General features: G+C 35.7%; 2 protein-coding genes across 3 annotated transcripts in view; one reads left to right on the plus strand and one right to left on the minus strand.

Moving 5' to 3' along the window:
• Window positions 1-25,330, minus strand: part of LOC150078256 (glutathione reductase, mitochondrial-like) — a 52,920-nt gene extending 27,590 nt beyond the window's left edge. The window contains exons 1-7 of one of the 2 annotated variants that reach the window (XM_090385086.1): window positions 25,160-25,330; window positions 20,954-21,069; window positions 19,852-19,921; window positions 17,133-17,265; window positions 13,880-13,934; window positions 10,935-11,034; window positions 3,151-3,237 (exon numbers count right to left, since the gene is read on the minus strand). In XM_090385086.1, coding sequence (XP_090241212.1) covers window positions 3,151-3,237; window positions 10,935-11,034; window positions 13,880-13,934; window positions 17,133-17,265; window positions 19,852-19,921; window positions 20,954-21,069; window positions 25,160-25,213 — 615 coding nt within the window. In that variant the 5' untranslated portion in view covers window positions 25,214-25,330. Of the gene's footprint in view, window positions 1-3,150; window positions 3,238-10,934; window positions 11,035-13,879; window positions 13,935-17,132; window positions 17,266-19,851; window positions 19,922-20,953; window positions 21,070-24,767 lie in introns of both variants that reach the window. The other variant, XM_090385085.1, reaches the window with a different exon arrangement.
• Window positions 25,331-25,567: 237 nt separating this feature from the next.
• The window catches only part of LOC150078257 (protein TRC8 homolog), a 169,123-nt gene continuing 168,586 nt past the window's right edge, over window positions 25,568-26,104 (plus strand). Inside the window, exon 1 of the mRNA XM_090385084.1 lies at window positions 25,568-25,679. The gene's annotated coding sequence lies outside the window, so the exon portion shown is untranslated. The remainder of the gene's footprint in view (window positions 25,680-26,104) is intronic.

Here is a 26,104-nt window from a genome sequence, read left to right on the forward strand (position 1 = left end):
ATTATTTCCTCTCCACATCCCTTTTTCTTTGTCTCTGATAACACGACGATGTCTAACTTGAATTTTTGAGTTCATCCGAAAGAAAGTTTCTTTTAGTTGAAAGGCCTTGAATATTCCAGCATCCCAAAATCATAGTCCTTTTCCGTTTGCCGAGTCGTTTCCGAAAGTGCAGTCCATTCTCATTTTCACTTGTAGGTCGTTTAACATTTGTGTATTTTTTACACTGAACAAGGAGCTAGCCCATTGCAGCAACCCCCAACTTGGAGGGCCGGGGTATCTCTCTTAGTCTGGCCCCTACCCTTTGACCTGTCCAGCTTGGGAGGCCCTACCAGTAGCTAAGTTACTGCCGACTTAGCTCTCCAAGTCATCGGGACACACAAGCCCCCCCCCCATTGCGACAAGGTGGAGATCAATATCTATATATACAAATCAAATCAATATATACAAATCAAAATACCTAAAAGAAACGCGAAGGATGTTTCATATAAACCATCTACCGCATGTGCTCGTGCAACTTTTTTATTTGTCTTTTTTTTTTTTTTTTTAACAACTAGGGAAATATAATGGATACATTTTTTTTCATGATAAAATTTTAATATTGCTAATAAAAAATAACATGAAATATTTCCCATATCACAAATAACATAAAAACTATCACAAAGCATTCCACAATATAAAAACAAATATTACATAAAAAACAAACTTTCTAGAAAAAGTACACAAAAAAAAATCACAGATTATATGAAAAAAAAATTATTTCGCAAATATTCAAGAAAAAATTATTCTAAAAATTGCTAATTTACTTCTTTATTAATATTTGTTGTTGACCTGCTTTGCTCAATAGCTGAGCGACGATTACAGAGGAATGATTTGACGTAACGATCCAGATCAAACTGAAGCAATGGTTTCCATTTAGATGTATGGTTATCATAATCTCAACATCATTCATTCATTCAATATTATTCATTACGCTGAAAGCTTGCTCAGCTTCAGCAGTGCTAATCGCAATGGTTTCAAAGATATTTCTGGCTTTCTTAATTGAAAGGGGAATTTCACTTGATTTTAAAGATAAACTGTCTTCGACAAAATCTCTAAAATCATTAATTTTTATTTCATATTTTATCAGAAAACAAATTTCTTATTCGGTTTTCACCATCTGGCCACAGAGACGAAAGTTCTTTCATATTCAACGATTTCCGGTAGCATATGTTTAAAATTTCTTTCAACGGTATCATTATTTTCTTTATTTAATTTAAAATCACTCTCTGTTGCATTAATAAATTATCCTTTAAAGATAAAACAATGCATTTAATAACTTGTCACAAGGTAATTTTTTAAATGTGTTCTTACTTTCAAATTTTATTCCTTCAAATTCTTTCCACTTCAACATGCTCTCAATTTTAGCTTCAAAATTTCCTTTAGAATTTTTCAAATTAGCAATAGCATTGATAGTTCGAATAATTAATTTATCTGCTTTTACCATAGTGAATCTGTAAAGCTTCTGAAAGGTAACAGAGCTCCTGCAGGAGGTCGATCTTTAGTGCTAAATGGTTAAGAAATTCCAGATTAAAAGTTGATTTAATAATCCAGAATATTAAACTTCTGATTCAAAATGTTTGCACAAAGAGGGATAATTCCTCCAACCTGCAATTGCTGTCCACAAGCTACATCATGGCCTGAACACATGACCAATCTTTATATTTTCCACATCAAGTTCTTTAGCAATCATCCTTAATTCGTGCTTAAATCATCCTTAATTCGGTTTTTTGGAGAGTGGTGATATGCATACAGTTTTTTTGTTTTTTTTAATTATTGCCTGTATGCCATTAAAGTTTAGAACATTTTCTACACAGTGAAAGCCTCGACGAAGTTTCAAAATCTGCCAACATTTCATCTTCGTAAAGTTTATATAATATCTTAGTTGCCTCAATCCCCCCCCCTCCACGTTGCTGCTTTCACTAGCTCTTTGAATACTGTGCAAAATGTCGGAATCACTCGGATATTCAGCTACTGTGACCATGCAAACATAGATGGAGAAATTTACTGGAAGGCATGGATCACTCATTTCTCCGGGCATATGTTTCTGCCCGGAGAAAAATAATAGCCCCTGGTCAACCATACAGGTTAACAAGGGGCAATTATCCCTGTCGGGAATCTTCTTAATCCACTGACTGGCTATGTAAAGCACACTGCATAGGTTTTATGGATGCCACTAACATTATGAAATGGTAATCCCTTTCACCATTAATTTTCACTTTCTAATTACCTAAATTGCCTAAAGGCCAGAGGTGAGAACAATGCATACAAAGTTGTCTCTCCTAATCCGTTTGTTACATGGAAATTTTCTTCGTTCAACGGAAACCATTTTAAATGTAATTACCAAGAGGAATTCAAAAAGAATCGTTATAAAGAAATTGGTTAAACAGAGATCTGAGTGCAATTAAATCAAAAATGAAGCAATTTCAAAATACATAACAGATCGATTGCGCCATTAAAATGCTGGGGATGGGGCCCCACTGTAGTTTCAGCTCTGGATACTCAATAATTGCATTCAGGATTTCATTTGTAAAATAAATGATCGTTTCAACAATGGGCGTGCAAATTTTCAAAAAAAAATAATAAATAACAATTGGCTCTCATGAGCCCACTATAACTCACCACTGGTTATATAACCACTGCTTATAGGGATATGGCTAACTGCGATAATTCACTTGTCGTTTGAATATACAGTAAACCCATCATTGTCTTTTGAATATACAGTAAACCCTCACTAATTCAGATTAATTGGGGGGAGAGGTCATCCAAATTAAGTGATAATCCAGATTAGTGAAGCAAAAGAGAGCCTTAAAAGACAAAAAAACTTAGAACACAAATAAATGGAAAATTTAATGATAGATAATCCTGACGAAAATAAATAAAAAATATCACTGCAGAGCCTTTATTTAAAAAGAGCCAGTATTTTTCAGAAGTACTTTTCCAAGAAATCCAATTAGTAATTTTATTTGATTAGATGGCTCTTAACAGTTGACCATCCATTCCAATCAAATTTCCCTTGTGCATTTATATCAGGAAAATAATGATATTTCTATAGTATACTAATATTTTTAAAGAAATATTTAAGAATACCACACTGATTTTTTAGTTACTTACCACACTGTTTGATATGATATTAATACCAGATGATCTTAGGTTTTCGGTAACAGCTGTACTAATCATAGAATCAAAGCTTCTTAAAACCTGATAAAAAATAATGTCAGATATTAAAACTGAAATGAACTAAATCGAAAAATTAATAACAATTCTGAAATTTTTCAGTATTTAAATATTTAACATTCAGTTTTATGTTGTTGTTTTCTTTTTAATCATATCCCTATAAACAGAGGTTACATAATATTATTGTTATATAACCACTGCTTATAGGGATATGACTAACCATGATAAATCTTCTGTTAAGGACTAACCATGATAATTCACTCAAATAAAAGCCAGAGTCAGCACTTGTATTCAGCCACATGGGGGTTATATCCAATATATAATTTTCAACAATATAAGTTTGTTATTGCCAAAATTAGCACATAAACTTATATTTAGACCTGCAGTTGCACTATATGCAATAACAACAAAAGACATAACACATGTTATTAAGGGCACCTCTGTAGCCAGGTGGGAAGGAGCAGCAGTGCGTAGCACGCACGCTTCTTGATTAGACCGGGGTTCGAGCCCGTCACCACCAAATACGGAGGATGAGGAAAGGTCAGGGAATGACCACCTCATTTCGCGGAGCAATATGGCCTTAGTTGCTAATGCTCCTAAAATCCAAAAAAACAACAACAACAACATGTTATTAAAATGTTGTAAAAAAAGCTTAAATCTATCTTTTGCTTTTTGATATCTTGATCTGTTTTAAGACTTCCAGCAGTAATGCTAATATTTGCAAAATTATAAAGGAATCCATTTTTTTTTCAAGCAATTACATACATACCAGTAAATATTTTTCTATATTGTTCTTTAGTATTGGAGTATGGTAATAAATTAGCCTCATCAGTCTATCATTAATGATGGAAGACTTGTATTTTGGTCCCTCATTAATGAGGAGCCAAAATACAACCCAAAATCGACACATTTTTCATGATTAAATTCATCAGTTAAATGAAATCAATTTAGATCAATTAAATTCATGATTTTAATTGGAATGAATTTTAAGTTTAATTTTGATATGCAAGTAGTTACCACATAATTTTATATGTATGCAATGCAGAATGTTTTATATGTACAAATATTTGAATATTAAATATTTTGACACCGACATCCGTGCATCTTTTCACTACCATTTATTATTGATTATGAAATATCCTATGGCACTGACCGCAACTCACAAATACATATGTTACCTTATGGGAATGCGGTGCTCGCTGAGCGCAGATTCACTTAGTGCTCTGTTTTTCCGGAACGAATTATCAGCTTTAAGAGGAGGTCACCTGTATTGCCTGGTAACACAGAGGGGACGGCATTCCTCCATGTGGTGTGGGCACCACACCTCGACCCCTGCCTAAGTTGGTTCACACCTGGGTGGTCACCCACAGTGTGCTTGTGCATGGAGGTTATATCCAGGATTACAAACAGTCCCACCATCATGAAGGTGCAAGCAGAGGATTTGGCTGTCACAGGCCATCTGGACTGTTATTTAATAAGATTTAATAAGTTTCACAAATTAAAGACACCCTGAACAGATGAGAAATGACTGATTGTTCACCCCCATCACAATCATACCTCTCTAGTTCTTTCAGACATTGAACCAAAAAATCCTCTAATTCGAGGTCAGTCTGAGGCATTAGCAGTAGGGCATATGATGCAAGAAGGCAAGCTTATAGCTTCAGCAAAAAAAAAGTACCGTAATACATTTTAAACACCCATCCACTCAATCCAAATGTTTGTCTAGTTCTGCTTGAACTTATTTAAGTTTCTGATCTCCATTACAACAGATGGAAATTTGTTAAAACTATCAACCACCAGCTGCCTAAAGGAAAATTCCTGCACATCTATTCTACAATTGTCTTTCCTCAATTTGAATTTATGCCTCCTCAGGTGAGTAATCTGAGCAAGAGGTAGAATCCCATTAGCACTGAGCTTTCTCAATCCATTCAAGGCCTTATACACACCTCAATTAGATCACCTCGCAGATGCCTAGTCTCCAGAAGCTGCAATTTGCAGAACTTAAGCCTTTCTTGGTAACACCAACCCTTTGTTCCATTCACCAATCTCGTTGCCCTTCTCTGTACTCGTTCCGGCAGCTCTACATCTTTCCTAAAATGAGGCCTCCAGACCTGTATACAGCACTCAAGGTGTGGCCTGACCTTTGTCTTATACAAGGGGACAATCACCACCTTATCCCTGCTAGAAAAATTCCTGTGTATCATTAACAAGACATCATGAGCTACTCTTGCAGGCTTTTTGCACTGCTCAGAAAACTTCACATCTGATTGCACAATTAAACCCTGGTCTTTTTCATTCTCCACTACCCTGAGTGTAGTACCACCCAGTTGATACGTTACTCTGGGGTTACTACTATTCATATGCAATACTTTACATTTGTCAATGTTAAACTTCAGTTGTCACCTCTCAGCCCATCTGTTAACTTTTCCAGATCCTGTTGCAGTAGCATAATATCATTACTGTCATTAACAACCCTGCCAACCTTCGTATCGTCTGCAAACATAGACATTAACCCTGAAATTTCTTCATCAATATCACTGATAAATATACAAAACAACAGTCGGCCCAACACCAAACCATGGGGGACTCCAATAATGACATTAGTCCACGAAGAGCAGCATCCATTGATTACCACTCTGTCTTCTCCCATGCAACCACCCTTTTATCCATTGTAGCAACTTACCTCTAGTACCATACTGCTCCAATTTGTACAGTAGTCTACCATGCGCAACAGTGTCAAAAGCTTTCCTGAAATCCAATTATATGATATCAAAATTATTTTCTGCATCCAGTTCCTTTTAACCACATCATAGGATCCAATCAGATTTTCCAGACAAGACTTCCCCTTAACAAACCCATGATGTGTCTGAATTATAACTGCAGTCTTGTCTAGATGATCCTGTACCACTTCCTTAACCAGTAACTCCATTATTTTACCTGGAACAGAAGTTAGACTAACAGGTCTGTAATTACCCATGTCACTCTTTGATTGTCCTTTGAATTGGGGACACATTTGCACTTCTCCAGTCCATGGGGATATTCCCTGAGTCCAAGGAAGCTTTCATAATCATGGCTAAGGGTTTGCTTACTAGCTTTGCTGCCTCCTTTAATATAACTGGATAGATCCATTCCATCCCAGGTGCCTTCCTTATGTTTAACTTCAACAACTTCTCCTTCACTTTGTTCTCAGTTATTACAAATTCCCTTAGCTCCCTGTTAGAGTTTAATAAACATCTGGCCCTCTCCCCCCCTTGAGTAACTCCTTGTGTGTGAATGTATATGCAAAATACTCAATTAGTTTGGCAGCTATCTGAGAATTTAGCATTAGTAGAGGCATTTGATGCAAGAAAGCAAGCTTATGCAGTATCAGCCAAAAAAAAAAAAAAACCCACTTCCACTTCACCCCTCTGTTCGTTCAAAATACCTGTCCAGCTGAGCCTTAAACTTATTTAGGCTATCAACCTCCACCACAAGGGATGGAAGTCTGTTCCACCAACCAACCACCCGCTGGCTAAAGGCAATTTCTGCACGTCTATCCTACATCTGTCTTTCCTCAATTTGAATTTATGCCCTCTCAGGTGATTTTCCTGAGCTAGAGGAAGAATCCCATCAGCATTGAGCATGCTTAAACCATTCAAGGCTTTATACACCTCTATCAGATCACCTCGCTGGTGCCTAGTCTCCAGACACTGTAATTTGCAAAACTTAAGCCTTTCTTCGTAAGAGCACCCCTTTGTTCCATTCACTAATCTTGTTGCCCTTCTCTGTACTCGTTCCAGCAGCTCTACATCCTTCTTGAAATGAGGCCTCCAGACCTGTATACAGTACTCTAGGTGTGGCCTGACCATTGCCTTATACAATGGAATAATCACCTCCTTATCCCTGCTGGAAAAATTCCTGTATATCATTGACAATACTCCATGAGCTACTCTTGCAGCCTGTCTGCACTGCTCAGAGAACTTCATATCTGCCTGCACAACCACCCCCAAGTCCCTTTCATTCTCTACCACTGTCAGTGTAGTACCACAGAGTTGATACGTTGCCCTGGGGTTGTTGTTTCCCATGTGTAGTACTTTACATTTGTCAATGTTAAACTTCATTTGCCACCTCTCAGCCCATCTGCTCAACCTTTCCAGATCCTGTTTCAGCAGCATAGTGTCAGTAGTGTCCTTTGACAACCCTGCCAACCTTTGTATCGTCTGCAAACTTGGACATTAAGAATGATCATCTACAGTCAAACCACTGATATCAAGTGGACCAATCTGATTCATCCCCTTCTTTTTAGAGTTTATATAAGTAAAGAAGTCTTTGCTGTAGTGCACAGCCACTCGGCTCAAAAACTGCATTTAATTTTGATCCCTTTTAACTATATATTCTTGGTATTCTAGATGCCAACCTAAGATGTTAAAAATTTAAATATTCTATAACGTTCAAAGATACCAAAAAATGTAAATATTCTATTATAAAATCATGATTACTCATGTATTCCAAAATTCTGTATGCAACCTTTCAGGGTGAACTTCCCGTGGACTTTGTAACCTTTTGCTCATGGGTCTGCTTCAACACCTTAGAATGTAACTCTCACCCTTCTAGCCAATGGCTGTCCCAGGGATATCTCTTCAACAGAGAAATAAATTGATGATAATAATAAATCAAAACAAGACTTTTTAATTTCCTCTTCAGTCATTTCTCCAAATTCACAAAGAAATTTAAACACATTATTACATTCATTTATATTTTCAAAACTTTCCTGAATGGAATTTAAGACTGTATCAACAATTGTTAGATAAAATTGTATTCTAAACAATTCTTTTGGATTTATGATTTGTTCATCGGGACTTTCATTATCAAAATGGGAACTTTAGTTCTACTCCTTACAACTGAAAATTCTGCCACTACATTTACTTCTGCAGCTAAAACTTTTTCATCCCTAATATATTTATTAAATTCCTCATCAGATCTGGCTTAACTTAGAAATTTAACAAGCTCATTCAAAACATTAAGAGATTTATGTTGGATTGAGGGCACTGCAACATTTTACTTACATCAATTTTTGACAGAATATCGTTCCATATAACGACTGAGCAAATGAACTTGAAACACACAACCTGATCTAATAAACATCGAGCTGGATGTTTTGTTTTCATGTCTCTGGAATTATCATCTATTATGTCATTTAAACTTTTCAAGACTTCACTTAATTGCAGTCTGAGAGGTCGCACTGCTTTTATTCTACTCTCCCATTTTGTGTCACTTACAGATTTCAGTGTTAATCTAGTGATATTACGATTTAGTATATCCCATCTGTAAGGGGATGCAGAAAAAACGTGTACAATCCTTGAACAATATTAAAAAAAGTAACTGTTTCAAATGTTACTTTGGCAGCATCATTTACAAGGTACAAAAAAGGCTCTAGGATTTATATTCCTAATTTTGTTCTATAAGCCACTATGCTTACCATGCATATTTGCCCCATTATCATACTCTTGTCCACGCACATCTTGAATATCTAATTCATAATCTGCTAAGAGTTCACTTAAAAGATAATTACATAAACCTTCCCCTGTAGTGTCTGATACTGGATAAAACCCAAGAAATAATTCTCAGACTGCAACATCAGAAGTGTGAAAATATATACAATTCTTATTACAAATGCTATCTGTTCAGTGTGACTGGCATCTGGCGTGCAGTCGAGAATTACCGAAAAATATTTTGCTTTCTTTACGAATTCCTTGATTTTATGCCACTTGCTAAAACAGATATGATTTCATTTTGAAAAGCATGGCCTAAGTAATGAAATATATGACTTGTAGCAGGTTGAGATTGTGTTATGTTATTGACATGCTGTAGGATAATGGGATCAAATTTCGGCAACATTTCTATAGTCTTTAAAAAATTTCCATTATTTGTTTCATAAAATTTATCATTTTTACCCTTGAAAGATAAACACTGCCCTGCTAAAAACTGGACAATTGCAATGATTATTTCAATAATGACTCACCATTATCTTTTTTTCAGATTCAAAGTACCATTCTTGTTCTTTGTCAATTGTTGTCAAGGCATGTTTTTAATTCATACCCCTTTTTTACCATTTTGCATATGTTCTACACTCGTTTCCTGCCATGATAAATGAGTGGCTAAATGTCGCCAATCTGAAAACCCCTGACTATCTGCTACTTTGTTTTGCTTTAAAGCAAACAACTTGCAACAAAACCAAAACACGCTATTCGATTTTGTAGAACAGATTAACCAAGTTCTTTGAACTTTTTCACCGTTAGGTAAAAGTCTCATATATTGTAACGCAGAAAATGATCTTCCATTGTTATCTTTAGGAAATTTCATAATTTGAGGCATTACAGGCCCCTTCTGAATTATGAGTTCTAATAACCAATTATTAATAATTGGTGGCCAGCTAAAAGGATCCCCTATATCATATTCGGCCATCAATTCAACACAGTTATTATTTTCTAAATTATCCTCACCACAGCTTGATTCAGGCACTGATATTTCTTGGCACAATTTCAAATGAACTTCAAACTAGTCATTCGATTTTTCACCTTCCATTTCATCCTTACTGTCTGAATTGAATTCCGAAGCGACTGATGTTGATGCTGCCGGGTCACCCTCGTCCAACTTTACGAATTTCAGCATGGATCCTTGTAATTTTTCCTTTTCTTATCACTTTCATTCTTCTGCTTGCGATAAAAAGCACCAGGCTGATGTTTTGTTTTCCTATCTGATATATCTGAACCTATAATAATAATTCTTTGCTTACAGGGCACAAACTATTTTCTCTTTTCGAATGTATAAAAACTTTGTAATGACCCAAACCTGACTTAAACCTTTCTGTACGGGTACCGAACGTTTACTTACACTAAATTAAAATAAATAAGCACAAAATGAAAACATGTACCTGTTGTGTTTATTCTTTATCAGCAAAAGCTCTAATCTCACACGGCAGTTTCTTAGGTTACATTTATGCACCTGTTGTCCATCCACATACTTCTTACCTCATTGCTCACTCGGTAGTAACTAATTTTTTGCTGTGAATCCTTCTCTGGTTCAATGAATGAACCCACCATTGCTTGTGCTTGCACTTCTAAGTTTTCTGATGCAAAACATCTAACATGCATGCATGCATCAGCATTATTTATAACCATAAACTGTACAGCCATATCATTCGTCATCATGCAAACATCAATTTTTTTTGAAGTATGAAAGAAGAGCATGTTGTTTCCATGGTTACCAAATATGTTTACGGTCATGTTTATTTTCCCATTGTGAATGTTGGTATGACTTCTTAATTTTACGGTAACATTTGTTACGTTATTTTATGTGTAATTTTCATTGTGAATGGGCCTTTAGAGAATACAATATTATTTTTAACAATGCCACGTTCACTATTTCATTGCTGACCACTATATTAAAATAATATTAAATTACATTTTAATTTTATTCTTTAAAGTGCACTGTCATCCACCCTAGGGATTTGGCCACCTGCGTGCATGCATGCACTGCATACATACCAGAACTGGCCCACCTGGTGATAATATTCCCCAAACATAAGACTTTGCATTTTGTTGCATTAAAACATAGCTGCCACTTTTCTGACCATCCCTGAAGTTTATTTTAGTCATCCTGAAAAAGCACTGCTTGCTACTGATCATTAACTACTAATAATTAAGTTTAATGAATATTATTTATATTTATTCAAAGCTTACTTTTTCTTTTCTTATAATCAGAGTTACATCAGACTTCAGAGCATTCAATACACCTGAGAGCTCAACTGCAATATAGCCTGCTCCTACCACAACTGTTTTCCTAAAAAAGAAAACAAAAATATTATAAAAGTCCCACTATTAAAATATATAAAAAAAAAAAACAATGTATATTGAAATTTTTTTTCTTGAATTAGCATAAACTAAGTTTATTGAAGTTACTTGGAAAGGTACCCTACACACTTCTGTTCTATAAATGTTTAAGGCCTAAATGGATTGAGCAAGCCCAATGGTGACTGTATTCTTCCTTTTACTATGCTAAATCCTTTCTGAGTTCCACTTCTGAATCTTGTCATCAGGTTAAGGGGGTGGGGAGTGAAACTAAATAGTAACTCAGATCCACTCAGCAGATTGAAATTTTACAATAAACCACAAAAAAAAAAAAAAAGTCAAAAAAGTAATATTGCATCAATTGAATTAGATTATTAACTAATCTAATTCAAGAGACTGAAAGTATTTTTATTTAAATCTGCATTATATACTACTCTTTTAATTGGAAAAATATAGCTGTTGTGGATATTGTTTTACATAATGTGCTGCATATCCACATGTACATAATTTTCCCACAGTTTTTTTTTTTTTTTTCCTACTCAGATTTTCCTCGCTTAGCAGTACTATCAATTTGAAGTGAGGTATCCAAAGATAAACATTTTTTGTGGATAACAAGATTGCTTTGCCCCAAGATATAATTTGTTCTTATTACCCATATAGTGTCAAAATAATGAAAGGAAGAGTATAATGTGTACTGTTTTGAACAATTTCTTACCTTTTCCCACAAAATATTGAGATCTGCTTACAATGCAACAGCATGCCTGCTCATGTAACTTTTTTTGTCATATCTACTTCAGTGTTAAAATCATGCAATGATCTGGCCACAAACAACATATTGTCTTGCTTCCACATTTGTGCATCTGTGGCACAAATATCTGTTCAGCATCTTATATACACTGATGAGCCAAAACATTATGACCACCTACCTAATATGATATTGGTCCTCCATGTGCAAGCAAAACAGCTCATACCAAGCGAAGCATGGACGCTACAAGATTTCTAAATGTGTCTTGTACCAACTTGTATGTCTTGTATCTGATACCAACACATAACCAGCAGATCCTTTAACTCCTGTGAGATCCGTGGTTGAGAAGCTGCAGATCGGAGTTGCTGTTACAACACAAACCACAGATGCTCAATGGGATTGATGTCTGGGGAATCTGGAGGCCAGGGCAATACCTGGAAATCTTCGTCACATTCCATGAACCAGTCTCAAACAATCCAGGTGGTGTGGCGTGGCGTGGCGCATTATCCTGCTGAAAGATGGCACCACCAGAGGGGGAAACCGTTGCCATAAAAGGGTGTACCTGGCCAGCAATGATGTTTAGGTAGGTGGTAGACATCAGAATGCCCAGCACATAGGTGACTGGATCCAGGGTATCCCAGCAGAACATCACCCAAAGCATGACACCGCTACCACTGGCTTGTTTTCATCCCACAGTACATCCAGTCACCATCACTTCCCCAGGTAAATGACACATACATACCCAGCCACCCACATGGTGCAACAGGAAACATGATTCCTCTGACCAGATGACCTTCTTCCAATCAAGGTCCAGTTTCGATGTTGCGTGCCAATTGTAGGCGCTGTCGCTGGTGAACCGTGGTTAGCATGGGCACTCGGAACAGCCTGCAGCTACACAGCCCCATTTTCAGCAGGGTTCAATGCACTGTGTGTTGTGACACATTACTCCCATCACCAGCATTCCAATTACCGGCAAGTTGCACCACAGTCGCCCTTCTGTTGCCACGTACCATCTGGGAGAGCCTTCACTCACCTCAAGCATCGATGAACTGTGGTCATCCAACACACCTCGCCGGCAGATTGTGGGTTTTCCCTCTTCAGACCACTTTCGGTAGGTACTAACCACGGCTGACCATGAGCACCCCACCAGCTGTGCCGTTTCGGATGGATATGCTCTGACCCAGTCGTCTGGCCATTACAATTTGGCCTTTGTCAAACTCGCTCAAGTCCGCTGCCTTTCCCATCTGAAGAACAAGAGTAACACTGATTAACAGAGCTCAGTATGAGGTGTTCTTTATACCATGTCCCGACCCGCACACATGCTGTAGTTCACCTGCAGTTGCTTCGATTTGCATAACGACTCGCTGGTCAATGTTTTGGCTGATCAGTGCATATATATAAAATAAACTGAAAAACTTAATATGGACCTCTATATTTTTATATTTTTTTTTCAGAGTATATATTTTCTATGAATACCCTCATTGCTTCCTTGTCAGGGAGGTTATAATAAATTATTTTTACTGCATATAAGCTACAATACAATATACCCATCACAGCATGTTTCCAAGGGTTAAGTTTTTCAGTACTTCAAAACAACCACTGTGCTTTCAAAACCATTCAAATGTCTGTTCACATAATTCTTTATATACTCCTTATTTATTCATAGTCAAAATGCAGATTGCAAAATAGATGCTTTGAACTTGTAAAAATCATTCCGCTGCAACATTCATAATGCTTGGGCACTAACTGAACTGTCTGACATCATGAATTTATGGCATAACAATTTTGCTCACATTATATTCCAGATTGTCAAAGGCACATGTGATTCCTAAACTATTTCTGTTTCTCTTTTGATTCCTAAACTGTTTCACTATATTCTTTCTTTTTCCCTTCCTGCATTGCCAGTTCCCAATAATTTGAAAAGTATGCATTGTCCTGGCAGAAACCAAACAAATAGAGACATGAATAAGATATAATGTTTTTTTTAGATTTTACAAAAATATAGTTATTCTCTATTTTTTAATCATACATGTAAAATGTGATTAAATGATTCTAAGTCAACTGTTAACAAAGTTAAAGTAGGTCAACTTACTTTGGAATCGATTCCAAAACAAAGAAACCATCACTAGTGATGCCATACTCAGCTCCTAAAGGAAAATAATTTGAAGCATATAACAACAAAATAGAGAAATATAAAATGCATGTTCATGCATACACTCATGTGCATACATGCGTGTATGCATGAACAACAGACAGCACACACACAGACAGCACTGGAAAAAAAAAAGTCCAGAAAGTGACAAATTTAGGCTGTTTTGTTTGTTGGTTATTTGATTTTTAGGAGCATTAGCAACTAAGGCCATATTGCTCCGGGATATGCGGTGGTCATTTCGTGACCTTTCCGCATCCTTCGTATTTGGTGGTGGTGACGGGCTCGAACCCCGGTCTAATCAAGAAGCGTGTGCTATGCACTGCTGCTCCTTCCCACCTGGCTACGGAGGCGCCTACAAATTTAGGCAGTCAGGGACATGAGGTGTGAAGTCAATAAGTGTGCCTGTCCTATTTATTGAAAACATCTTTCCAATAAAAAGACTTGGGAGCCATTTCTTGCACCCCCCCACGAATATCCACCGGGGGGACTTTAGCTATTGCCTCATTGTTCCAGAAATTTAAGACTCATCATGGCCTGTCTTTCAAAAAAAAAAAGCGTGGTGAAAGTGCAGCTGTGGACATTGACGCTAACAAGGGATTGAAGGAAAATCGTTTTAAAAATGTTTTGCTGACATATGAGCATAATGACATGTTTACTGCTGATGAAACTGGATTTTTTTTTTTTTTTAAATTGCTACCTGATAAAACACATTTAAAGGGAAGAAATGTAGTGGTGAAAAAAAGGCCAAACAACGGATTACCATTCTCCTAGCAGAAAACATGTCTAACACAGAAGCTTCCGCTTTTAATCATTGAGAAAGCCCAGAAGCCTCGATGCTTTAAAGGTTTGAAGACGTTACCTGAGAGACTCAGACTGCAGGATGAGTGAGAAGAACAGAAAAATTTTGCTCTTTGTGGATAACTGCACCCCTATTGTCAAGTAAATGACCTATGTGCAATCACTGTCAAGTACCTACTGCTGATTATGACTTCGGTTCTTCAGCCACTCGATCAAGGTATAATCCAGTGTTTTAAGAAAAACTACCAAAGGATTAAACAAAATTGTGGTATGTTTTGAAAGCAAAATTGAGTGCGAAATCAATATCCTGCAGGCAATTATTCATGTTTCAGCATGGGATAAAGTTGATGAAAAAGTGATTCACCAACTGCTTAAAACATACTGGATTTACTGCCTTGAATGATACAATGAGTAAAGTTTCACATGCTTCTTCCCCTATTAATTGCTAAGAACAGTCCAATAATAGGGAAGAAATATTTGAGCATGTGCATCACAGGAAAACTTAAGCTTCAAAGATTACGCAGAAGTGGATGCAGACAGTGAATGTTTCAGGATTGTACGAATGAAGAGAAACTCATTGCAGATGTAACAGAATATTCTTAAATTTGTAATGATGAAGATGAGGAACCTACATACAAGTGCAAATCAATAACAAGTGAGGAACCTACATACAAGTACAACCTACAAGTGCAACCTAACTGTGAAAGTGAAATATATGCTATCATGCATCTTCGCAATTCTCTTTTAAAACGTGCTCTACAATTGAAACAGCATATCTTGACAGATTATTTTAAAGTATGAAACAATTCACTTGTTAGTTCTTGATAGGTATGCAGCCTATGTAGTGAAATTTACAATTTAATTGTAACCTTACTGCACTCTACAATCAATGCAAAATTTACAATCATAATTTTCTTGTTTAATACTGTAGTACATATACTATAAGATTATACTATATTGTATTAATACAATTACATTAAATGTTCAAGCTTTTACTTGTTTTGTTGCCGATTCTATGAATGATCAATATAATGACCATTTTTCTCATTCCCTGGGGAATCATTATATAGAGCTTCGACTATATATACAGTCGATTCTGGTTATTTTGGACACATCGGGACTAGTGCATTTTGGCCCGATTGAGCAGCTGCCCCAATTATCCGAAGTTTCACGCAAATAGTTAAAAATACAATGGACCCCACTTTATGATTGGTTCACTGTACAATTAAATCACGTTACGATGGACTCACCATATGATGTGTAGTAAGTGCTGGTCATTGTGATCATGTTTGTGAATTGAATTTTAATTCTGTTAAACAGCGATTCTAATTAGCGAAAATAGGAGGAATATTATCCACAGGCTATAAAAGTAAAGATATATTAAGCACAAATTTACCGTTTATTACTTTACCAATTAAAAAATTAAATGATAAGTGAAAATTGGAATAATTAATACATACTGTAATATGTACATACTAACTAGTTGACATTCCTGTTTGCTGACATTTGTGGGTGAAGGTTAAAACTTAAAACAGTAAAAAGATAAGCAATCAATAACAAAGAACACAGCACACACAAATTGCAAGTAACACGATACGAAGCTTTAAAAATAGGAATGAAGAGAAGATTCTGAAAATTATTTTTTTTATATGATTGAAGATTTCATGGAAGTATAAACACATTTCACAAATTCAATAAGATCAGGTTTACTATCAGTTTATGTTAGATTGCACTAACAGAAAAGCCCAATAAACAGGCGACTGCTAATTGTTTTTATTGTTTTATGGTTGTGACCTCCAGAAATCAGACTGAACCACGTGGTATAGTCGGAGACAATCATAGGGTAATCTCCATTGTTGTGGTCTCCTGCCCTGATTAATAAACCCTGGCTATTTTCTCGATTGGGTTCTGTTTTTTAAGATTTGCCCCAAATAAACGGCTGCCCTGATTAACCAGTGGCTCAAATAACCAGAATCCACTGTATATATATATATAATAAATATTTTTGGATTTTTCATATCAGTGGGATGAGAAATACAGTACCTTGCATTTCTCAGCCCATTGACCCAAATTTCCTAGATCTTGTTGCAATATCTCACTCTAATTACTTTTGTTAACCACCTGCTAACCTCTGTATCACTGAAAACTTTGACATTAAGTCTGATATACTTTTATCAATATCATATATAATTAATATATGTGCTATATCAATATATATTGATCAGTATATGTTCATCAATATATGTGCTAATAAACTACAAAAAGTTTTAAAAAAATGCAGTGCATGCCAGGATTAGCAGAGGTGAAAACTGAGGAGTATAAGATAATGCCATGTTTGGTGTATCAATAATTCTTTGAAGACAAGCACAAATACATTAAATGCAAATGAAAGTACCTGGTAAATCTGGCACAATGGGATATCCTCCTGTAGCAATAAGGACGTGTTCACCCTTATATAAACTGCCATTCACACTCACAGTTTTATCTCCTGTAAATGTTGCTTTGCCTTCAATAATTTCGACTTTACTCTACTAAATAAAGAAAAGACAAACAATTAACTCTTGGATTGTAACATTTTGTATATCTATACTATTATATAATTCTTTAAGAAAGAGAGCTTCTTCACATACATCTATTATTTTCATGTGAAGAAACAAACTTTTATAGTTCTGTAATAATCAATTCCTGAAAAAACAAATGCGTGGACATGAATCACTACTTGCTTTGCAATGAATGGCAATTCTCAAGTAACAACTTTGATCAGCAGTATAAAGACACTTCTCTATAATTTGCTAAACTGATTTATTTTAGTAAATAACAACATTATAACAGCTTAAAATAATTATATCAAAACTTTCAGTACAACTCTATGTATCTTTTTCAATAATTGGGAAAAATAAAAGCTGAAAGACCAAACTAAATAAGATCTATATTACTACTAGAGTTCTACCCATGCTGAGACAAAGGAATAAAACTACAAAAAACTATACATTTCTTACATGCATTCATTCCAATGAATAAAAACATAAGAAATGTGAATGAAGATCCTCATATAGAAGCTTTTCATCAGATAGCTTGATTGTTCATTGGTCATGAGTTGGGACAATTACCTAGATCCTCTGATGTCACATGTAACCTGGAATGCTGTACTGTTGCTCTGGATATCTGGTCTGAATGTCTAGTGAACTATGTTGTACTGGACTTGTGGACTCTGTTAGAATCTTCTTTAGCTAGAATGGGATGCTGTGGGAGGCTGCTTGATGGTATGCTGTTGACTACTCAATATGATGGGGGGGGGGGGGAATGAATTCAGCAGAAAGAATTGGAAAAAAGTCAGAGCCTAGGCTATGAAAGTTATAATGCAGCTTATGACTAGAAATTACAACAGTGATTTTATTATTAATATAATAACTACTGATTGGAAGATATTATGAATGTTCAAAGCTTCTGTGACGTAATAACTTTTCCTGTTGTCTTGCACGTGGAAAGCTATGGATTAAATTCCAGTCACCAACTATAGGAACTTTATGAAGACTCTTACTTTTTACTTGGAATATAATTTCAGTTAGAGATGTAGAGTATTTTGCAGATTTCTTCTGAGCTTTTCATGATAAAGACCAGCTAATGAATAATAATGATTATATCATTATTAGCCTAATATAATAATGAAATACAGATTGTTCCAATAGGCTGAAAAAAATACAATAAATAAAATAATTTTTTACAAACGAAGTTATTGATCAGAAAAGAATTTAGTTTTTATAATTATTCTCTATAAATTATTAATTTTTTTTATAGCTTAATGTGTTTATTTAGTTCCAAATTCACCAGAAGATGCAAAAACCTTTTGAATTAGAATCAATGAGACATATGATGCATAACAAATTCAAAGCAAAAAGTGCTCAATGTGTCACATTCCAGGACAATGTAGGCATTATATTACTCCACTCTGGTGGAAAATAATATATTTCTTGTAATTGCTAAAACTTATTGGCATATAGCATCTTTGAATGATGGTAAGGAAATCCCGCAGTGTGTGAAAGCTGATGATCTAGGAGCCATTCATGTGGAAGCTGTCTGCAGAGTTGACAATCTGTACTAAATGTTGATATAAGTAACTGCTTTACCATGCATGCAATATGGGGTTGTCTGCCGTCATGCATGATGTTATGGTGCTAACTGGTTCCTTTACTGAAGGTTAGGTAGGATGCTGTGGTATAAAAGGTGATTGTATTGCCAACGTGTGATATACGCAAATTTTAAAACAATACTGATGTAAGCATAAGAGTTGTTTGTTGTCCAAATGTGACTTTATAAATAAAACTTCCAGAAAGCAACTGTCATAGACTCAGAATTCAATACAACTTATCAGCAGAGCTTGGTCAAGCAAAGATAGGGATTAATGGAAAATGAACAGGTGACATTTTCATAAGAGTAATCCTAGATTATCTTATTGATTAGGAAGCTGACTTAACGAAATGTCCTCAAATGTTTAAGAAACTAAAATCTATAATTTCAAAGTAAAACTATTCATTGGTATTTGATGAAAGTACAGACATAACAGACCTGCTTAATTCTGGTTTGAGAACTTAATAATTCTTTTAATATCACAGAATAATGTTATTATTGAACCAATGGAAAGAACTACCAGTGAAAGTATTTTTCAAAAAATAAAAGAAGCCATGAAAGAATACAGGCTAGATTATAATAAGTGAAGAGGATTATCTACAGTTGGTACATCAAAAATAAAGCTGCTGTTTTGTTGTTTAAAAGAGAAATAGGCGAAAAAAATATTTCTGGATCATTTTTTAATTTCATTGTATAATACAATGGCGAAATGGTCAGAGAAACGACAGAACATAACACTACACAACAAACCACTTCCCACAAGCTTTTTAAATCTCTGGACTCCACAGAGTTCTGTGTCACCTGCACAAAGAATACAATGTGGAGATGGGGGAAACCACTGGTGCTGTCAGACAACTAACACACTTTACACTTTTATGATACAATTACATGTAATATATGGGAGACATTACATACATTTGCATTAGTCGGCACCTATTTTTGACAAGCATATACCTTATGCAATATTTTATAACAAAAATAATAACCTTCTGTAAATTGGTCCTGTAAATGTCATTCAAGTGACTGATGAAGCCATCTCTTTTCTTCTTGAAATCACTGAAACAGATAAAATCCTTTGAATTATACAACAATATTTTTTTGTTAAATTCTGTTACAATTACATAATTAACAATTGCATAAATATTGACAATGTGAGCTTTCTTTCATAACTCACTCACTTGATTTTATAATTTGCAAACATTGTTATATTGCAACTTTATAAAAAGAAAACATTATAAGACATAGTGAAGCACAGATTCATTTTAAGTCTGTCAAAAAAAAAAAAAAAAAACTGCCACTTTTCTCATGCTGACCCTATGATCAAATTAAAAATGAAACTTGCTGCATGTTAAAAAGATTCATCAAAACTACTATTTTTATTATAATCAAGTAAATAAGCTAAGTTAAACAAATTCCACATAAATTTAGAGCTAATAATCTTCAATTTAAAAAGTTATTTACATATGAGTAATTACAATTGGATATCCCAAATCCAGGTAGACATAATATGATAACTCCTATAATCTGCAATTTTTAAATAATCTCTTGAAATTACTGAATATCATATATTTTGAAAGTATTTTTTTGTTATTAAATATTTATTCTTAATGAAGTAAACTGTTATTATCAAGCCAATAACAGTTTTTTCCATAGAATCATTAAATTAATATACAAGTACAAAGTCCCACACTAGCAACCTGGGGATTTAGAAGTTGCCAGGCATGTAACAGCATATCCAAGTATGTTTTTACAGCTCCTTCCATGCTTCAGCTATTCATGTTCAACATTTAAAATCAGAGTGCTCTTGGGATACAGAGCATTTAACTATGTCAGAGAGAGTACAGCACGAAGTGTATGATTAAATCTTATGTGAAAAATTGGAAAAGTAGACCAAAACTTATCATTTAATGTAAATAGTATTTGCATATTCTGCACACCTTTCAACCAGTATGAATGATGAATTAGTAGCTGAAGTTAATAACTAAATGGAAATGGTTGAAGAATTAAGCATTGTGCTTTAATTAAAAGCTAAATATTATAAAGAGATATGGATCATTTATATTTATAAATGTTCTTCATTAGTCTTACCTCCATGAAAAGCCTTGTAAAGCAACATCAAAGCCATAATCTTTACATTCATCAAGCATTTCAGCATGAACAGCACAGTAGAAACATAATTTCTTTGGCACACATCCAACATTCACCTAATAAATTACGGCAAAACATATAAAATAAGAATGCTATGCAGATACTGTAAGATAGACAGAACATGCTATTAGTGGGATGCTCTGTTTGTCTTAATCAAAATAGGTTACTAGTTCATAAAATTTAAGTATGCATAAAGACAGTATGTAAAACAGAGTCCAAAAGGGTATTGTTATAGTTTTTGGCAAAATGAAAGTGACTTTTTTTTTTTTCTTCTCACCCTATAATGTTCCATTTGAACATCCATGAACTTTGAATATCAAAGTTCATGGATAAAATTGGAACACATTTTTGAAGGGCTTTTGAATGGACAATTGGTTCTTTTAGTTCATTCAGCAACTGAACTAATAAAGCTCAACACTGTGTCTCTTACATACTAACCAAAAGAAGCAGTCCACTAACATTGTATCAAGTCAATACAGTTGTTGTCGTTGTTGTTATTTGGTTTTTAGGAGCATTAGCAACTAAGGCCATATTGCTCCAGGGATATGCAGTGGTCATTCCTTGACCTTTTCGCATCCTCCATATTTGGTGGTCATGGGCTCGAACCCCGGTCTAATCAAGAAGCGTGTGCTACGCACTGCTGCCCCTGCCCACGTGGCTATGGAGGTGCCAAGTCAATACAGCAGTAATGACATGGATCCATTTCTCCAAATCTACATGTCAGGAAATATTTCACCCAAAAACTAACAAGTGGTTAGGTCCTACTGTGATGGGACTTACAGGATCCATCGCTTCACGAGGTGCTCACTACACTCTCTGCCTACTACCTGTACAAAGCAAAGTAAACCGTGATACGCCTGACCAGATAAATTTCTTCCACTTGTGGTCATGGGCTCGAACCCCGGTCTAATCAAGAAGCGTGTGCTACGCACTGCTGCTCCTGCCCACCTGGCTATGAAGGTGCAAGTCAATACAGCAGTAATGCTGTATTGACTTGGCACCTCCAATCACAACACTCTCCGTACCACTGCAAGTGGATTTTTCTGTTTTTCTCTGAAACAAGTGGCTTCCGAATAAGCAGGCAACAATCACTATCCAAATTCTTCAATTCCCTGCACCTGGTACGGGTTGAAATATGGCAATTCTGGCCTTAGTTGAATTCAGATTTTTTTTGTTTGCTGCACACTAGATGTCTTATTTTTTCATACAGTCCTCCTTAGAATATGACAGCTTTGCTCTTGAAATATTGCTTTCCTGCCACATTTAAGCCTATAAGATGTGGAAGAACTGCTTGCTTTCCAGCGAATGAAGTCTTGTTTCTCGAATCATAGCTCCTGCTCACTGCAGTTGAACAGTGTGCAGTCTTTATACTCGGCAAAGCAACATGTCATCACCTCACATCACAGTTTTCTTTGCATCTATTTGCATTCCTTCTGTCTGTGACTGTCTTAATACAAAAGTTCATACTTTTTTGGCCAGTATGTATACAAAGCTATTTTGTTTAACTCTTTATATGATACTAACTCAGGAGTGGCTCTACTACCCAACAGTAAGTTATAACTATTAGCAAGAAAATGCTCTGTTTTGATTAAGAGCATGCTCTGTCCATTAAGTAATATAAATTGGCTGCAGTTAACAAGCAGTCAGTTGCACTTTTTTTTTTCTAACATGTATAATGGCTTATTTGTTACCATTATAAAAATAAAAAACAGTCTTTCCAGTATAATCAGTGAAAGACATTACACCGATTCCTATGGAGCAAAATTTAAAAATGAAAAAAAAATATTTGTGCATGTGAATTTTTGATATTGTAATTGTTATACTATAATGATAATTAGAAAATAACTAAAAGGTAAACTATGTTTCTGGATTCTGAAAGTAATAACTTTCCACTTGGGAGAAGTGGACTAACCCGTGTGACTATCTTTGGTAAACTGTCATTTTAACCAAAAATTTAGTATGTCCAACAACTTTATTAGCCACTGAAACAGCACGCAGATTACTACTACTACATAGTAAAATAAGGAATGAAAGGCATACAATATATAAATAAAACTTGAAGGAAACACTAAATTACTGTTCTCATAAATTTTAGTTATCGGTGGTGCACACACTGTGCTGCCACTTTATTAGGTACACCTACCTAGTAGCGTGTTGAGCCTCCTTTAGCCTTCAAAACAGCCTGAATTCGTCCAGGCATGGATTGAACAAGATGCTGAAAATTTGTGCAGGAATGGAGTACCATGCAGACATCAGTGTGTCATGCAGTTCCTTGAGATTCAATGAAGGTGTTGGCTTGCAGTGAACAACCCTTTCCAGCTCATTCCAAAGATATTCAATAGGATTGAGCTCCAGGGACTGAGCGGACCACTGCAGCAAAGAAAAGTCATTATCACGTTCCTCGAACCATTCCATAGTGATTCGGGCTTTGTACACCAGCGCATTATCCTGCTGGAAGTAACCATCTGACTGAGCTGTCAGATCAACATGAACGGATGCACTTGGTCAGCAATGATGTGGCATTCAGACATGAATCTATGGGTATCAATGGACCCAACGTGTGCCAAGAAAACATTCTCCACACCGTAACACTGCCCCCACCACCTTGCACAGTAGTCGTCAGACATGATGGGTCTGTGGATTCATGTTGGTTTCGCCAAATTCCAAGCCTTCCATCAACATAATGCACCAGGAACTTAACTCGTCAGACCAAGCAACTGTTTTCCAATCCTCGATGGTCCAGTGCTGGTGTTGCTGTGCCCACAGGATGCGTACTCTCTTGTTCTTCATTGATAACAAAGGTACGTGATGTGGCCGTCGGCTGTTTTAGCCCATTCACGACAAAGTGCGACTAGTGGTCCGTTGCGATATTTTGTTCTGCGTACCAAGGTTGTATTCTGACATGATGTGCAACATTGTGGCCCGTCTATTTGCTTGCACAATTCTAGCCATCCTACTCTGACCTCTCTCATGAACAAGCAATTTTCTTACACAGGAGTGCCGTTGAGAGGATGTTTTCTGTTCTTTGCACCATTCACGATACACCCTTGAAGCTGTGATGCTTGAAAAGTTCAGGAGAACTGCCGTTTCAGAGATGCTTTGTCCAGCACGTCTTGCACCTACTACCATGCCATGTTCGAAGTCCGTAAGGTCACTCCTTTTCCCCATTCTTGCTAGGGTTTACATGCTTAACTGATAGGTTGTTCTGCTGCATTTATATCCACAACTGTGATCATGTGACTTGCAACATTGTGGGACAAACCATTTGTGTGCACAGCAGGAGTGTACCTAATAAAGTGGCAGCACAGTGTATATGCATAATAGGATAAAAATTATTTGCCTTAGGTACCCAGCTCACTGCATTATTACTAACCTTTATAACTGATGGAATCTACATTTTTGTAGGTATTTCATTTCACGTTCCAGACAGTTTAAATATTAAAATTAATAGTTTAACTTTCAATTTTGATATTTCAGTAGCTCATATACAGTCTGCTATTCTACTGAAGTTATCACTGGTGCATATATGCATAGTATTCAACTATGCATATATGCACCAACGATAAGTTAATAGTTTAACTTCAATAAGGCAAGAGACCGTATATAAAAAAATTCCCTCTTTAGCCAGATGGTCATTTTAACTGTTGAAACAAATTAGGCTGTTCTTGAATAAGTCTGGCTTTCTTGCATCTGTCATTCTTTATTGATATTAATACTAGAAGTATTGTAATCACCCAATATAAAATGAACTCACACAAGTACCTCCTAGGCGACCGCTTTCTATTAAGCCAACGCTCTTCCCAAATTCAGCAGCTCTTCTTGCACTAGCTATACCTCCTGAACCACCACCAAGAACAAGGTAATCGAATATCTGTGGCGACATCGGGCGAAGAGATGACGCCAATCGCTTAGTAAGAAAATGGATCAGCACCATGCGAAGACCTTAATTACAGCAATTACTGTTATTGAAAATCTTACTTGATGAAATCAATAACACAGGTATTATTGAAAGAACGAATACGTCAAAAGTCTCACAGTTGATTATTCCAATACGATACTAATGATGCAACCACGGTAGATGAAGCGAATGAGACTTATCATCACATATTAAACACTTCTAAGCTCCAAAATGCTGCTGCTCCTTACCACATGAGAAGACCTCAATAACACTGTCTTCATTTCGCTACCGCCTCGCGTCATATTTTATAGTGGGTAATGGAAAAGATATCACAGCTACTTCTCAAAACGCGGTAAACAAAGTTTGATTTTTAATGAATACTGACAATAATGATAACAAAATTATTGATTATTCCAATACGATGCCATGTGATGCAACCACGATGGCTGCTGCGAAATGAGATTTAAAAAAAAATAAGCATACTATCACGTGTCTTATAGTGACCAATGGAAAGACGATTGTAGTTACTTCCCAAAGCACGGTAAACAAAGTTTGATTTCTAATGAATACTGACAGTAGTTAAAGCAAAATGATTTATTTTAGTGAACCATTATTATTATCATCTCGTTCTTCTCCTACTGTTTTTTCCTATCTCGCGACGAGTACTGGTATCAGGTGCGCTAGGTGGTTATATACGGTTACTATTATTAGTCCAGGAACTCTGAGTATCCTATAGGTGTTCAGGATCACTGTTTTCAGAAGTTCCATGTAAGTGTTCTCTACGAGGTCTATTGATGCCGGGATCAACTCATAATAATAACAATGCAATACGATACGATTTATTATTACCAAAAAAACTTAAGGATAAACAAAACTCTGGTCAACAAGTTCAATTTTCTATATCAATCAGTAATCATCAAATAAAAAAATTATAATAAAGAAAGAATATCAAACATATATTTTGCTTCTCAAGGTCAAACGTTTACTGTCACTATATTTATAAGTTAATCTCAGTTTAAAATTCAGATTGGCAAAAGTTTCATTTGTCAACACCAAAGTGTGTCTTGCTCCATATTTATTTAAAATAACAGAATATTCACAGAATTTAATTCTCTGATTCCTGCATAAATTTACTTTGATATAATATTAAAGATAGATTACAACAAAATAAATTATATCTTAATTTCTGCTCG

The sequence above is a fragment of the Mastigoproctus giganteus genome, chromosome 11 (genome assembly GCF_048544385.1).
Source record: "Mastigoproctus giganteus isolate SK-2022 chromosome 11, ASM4854438v1, whole genome shotgun sequence".
NCBI lineage: Eukaryota > Metazoa > Arthropoda > Arachnida > Uropygi > Thelyphonidae > Mastigoproctus > Mastigoproctus giganteus.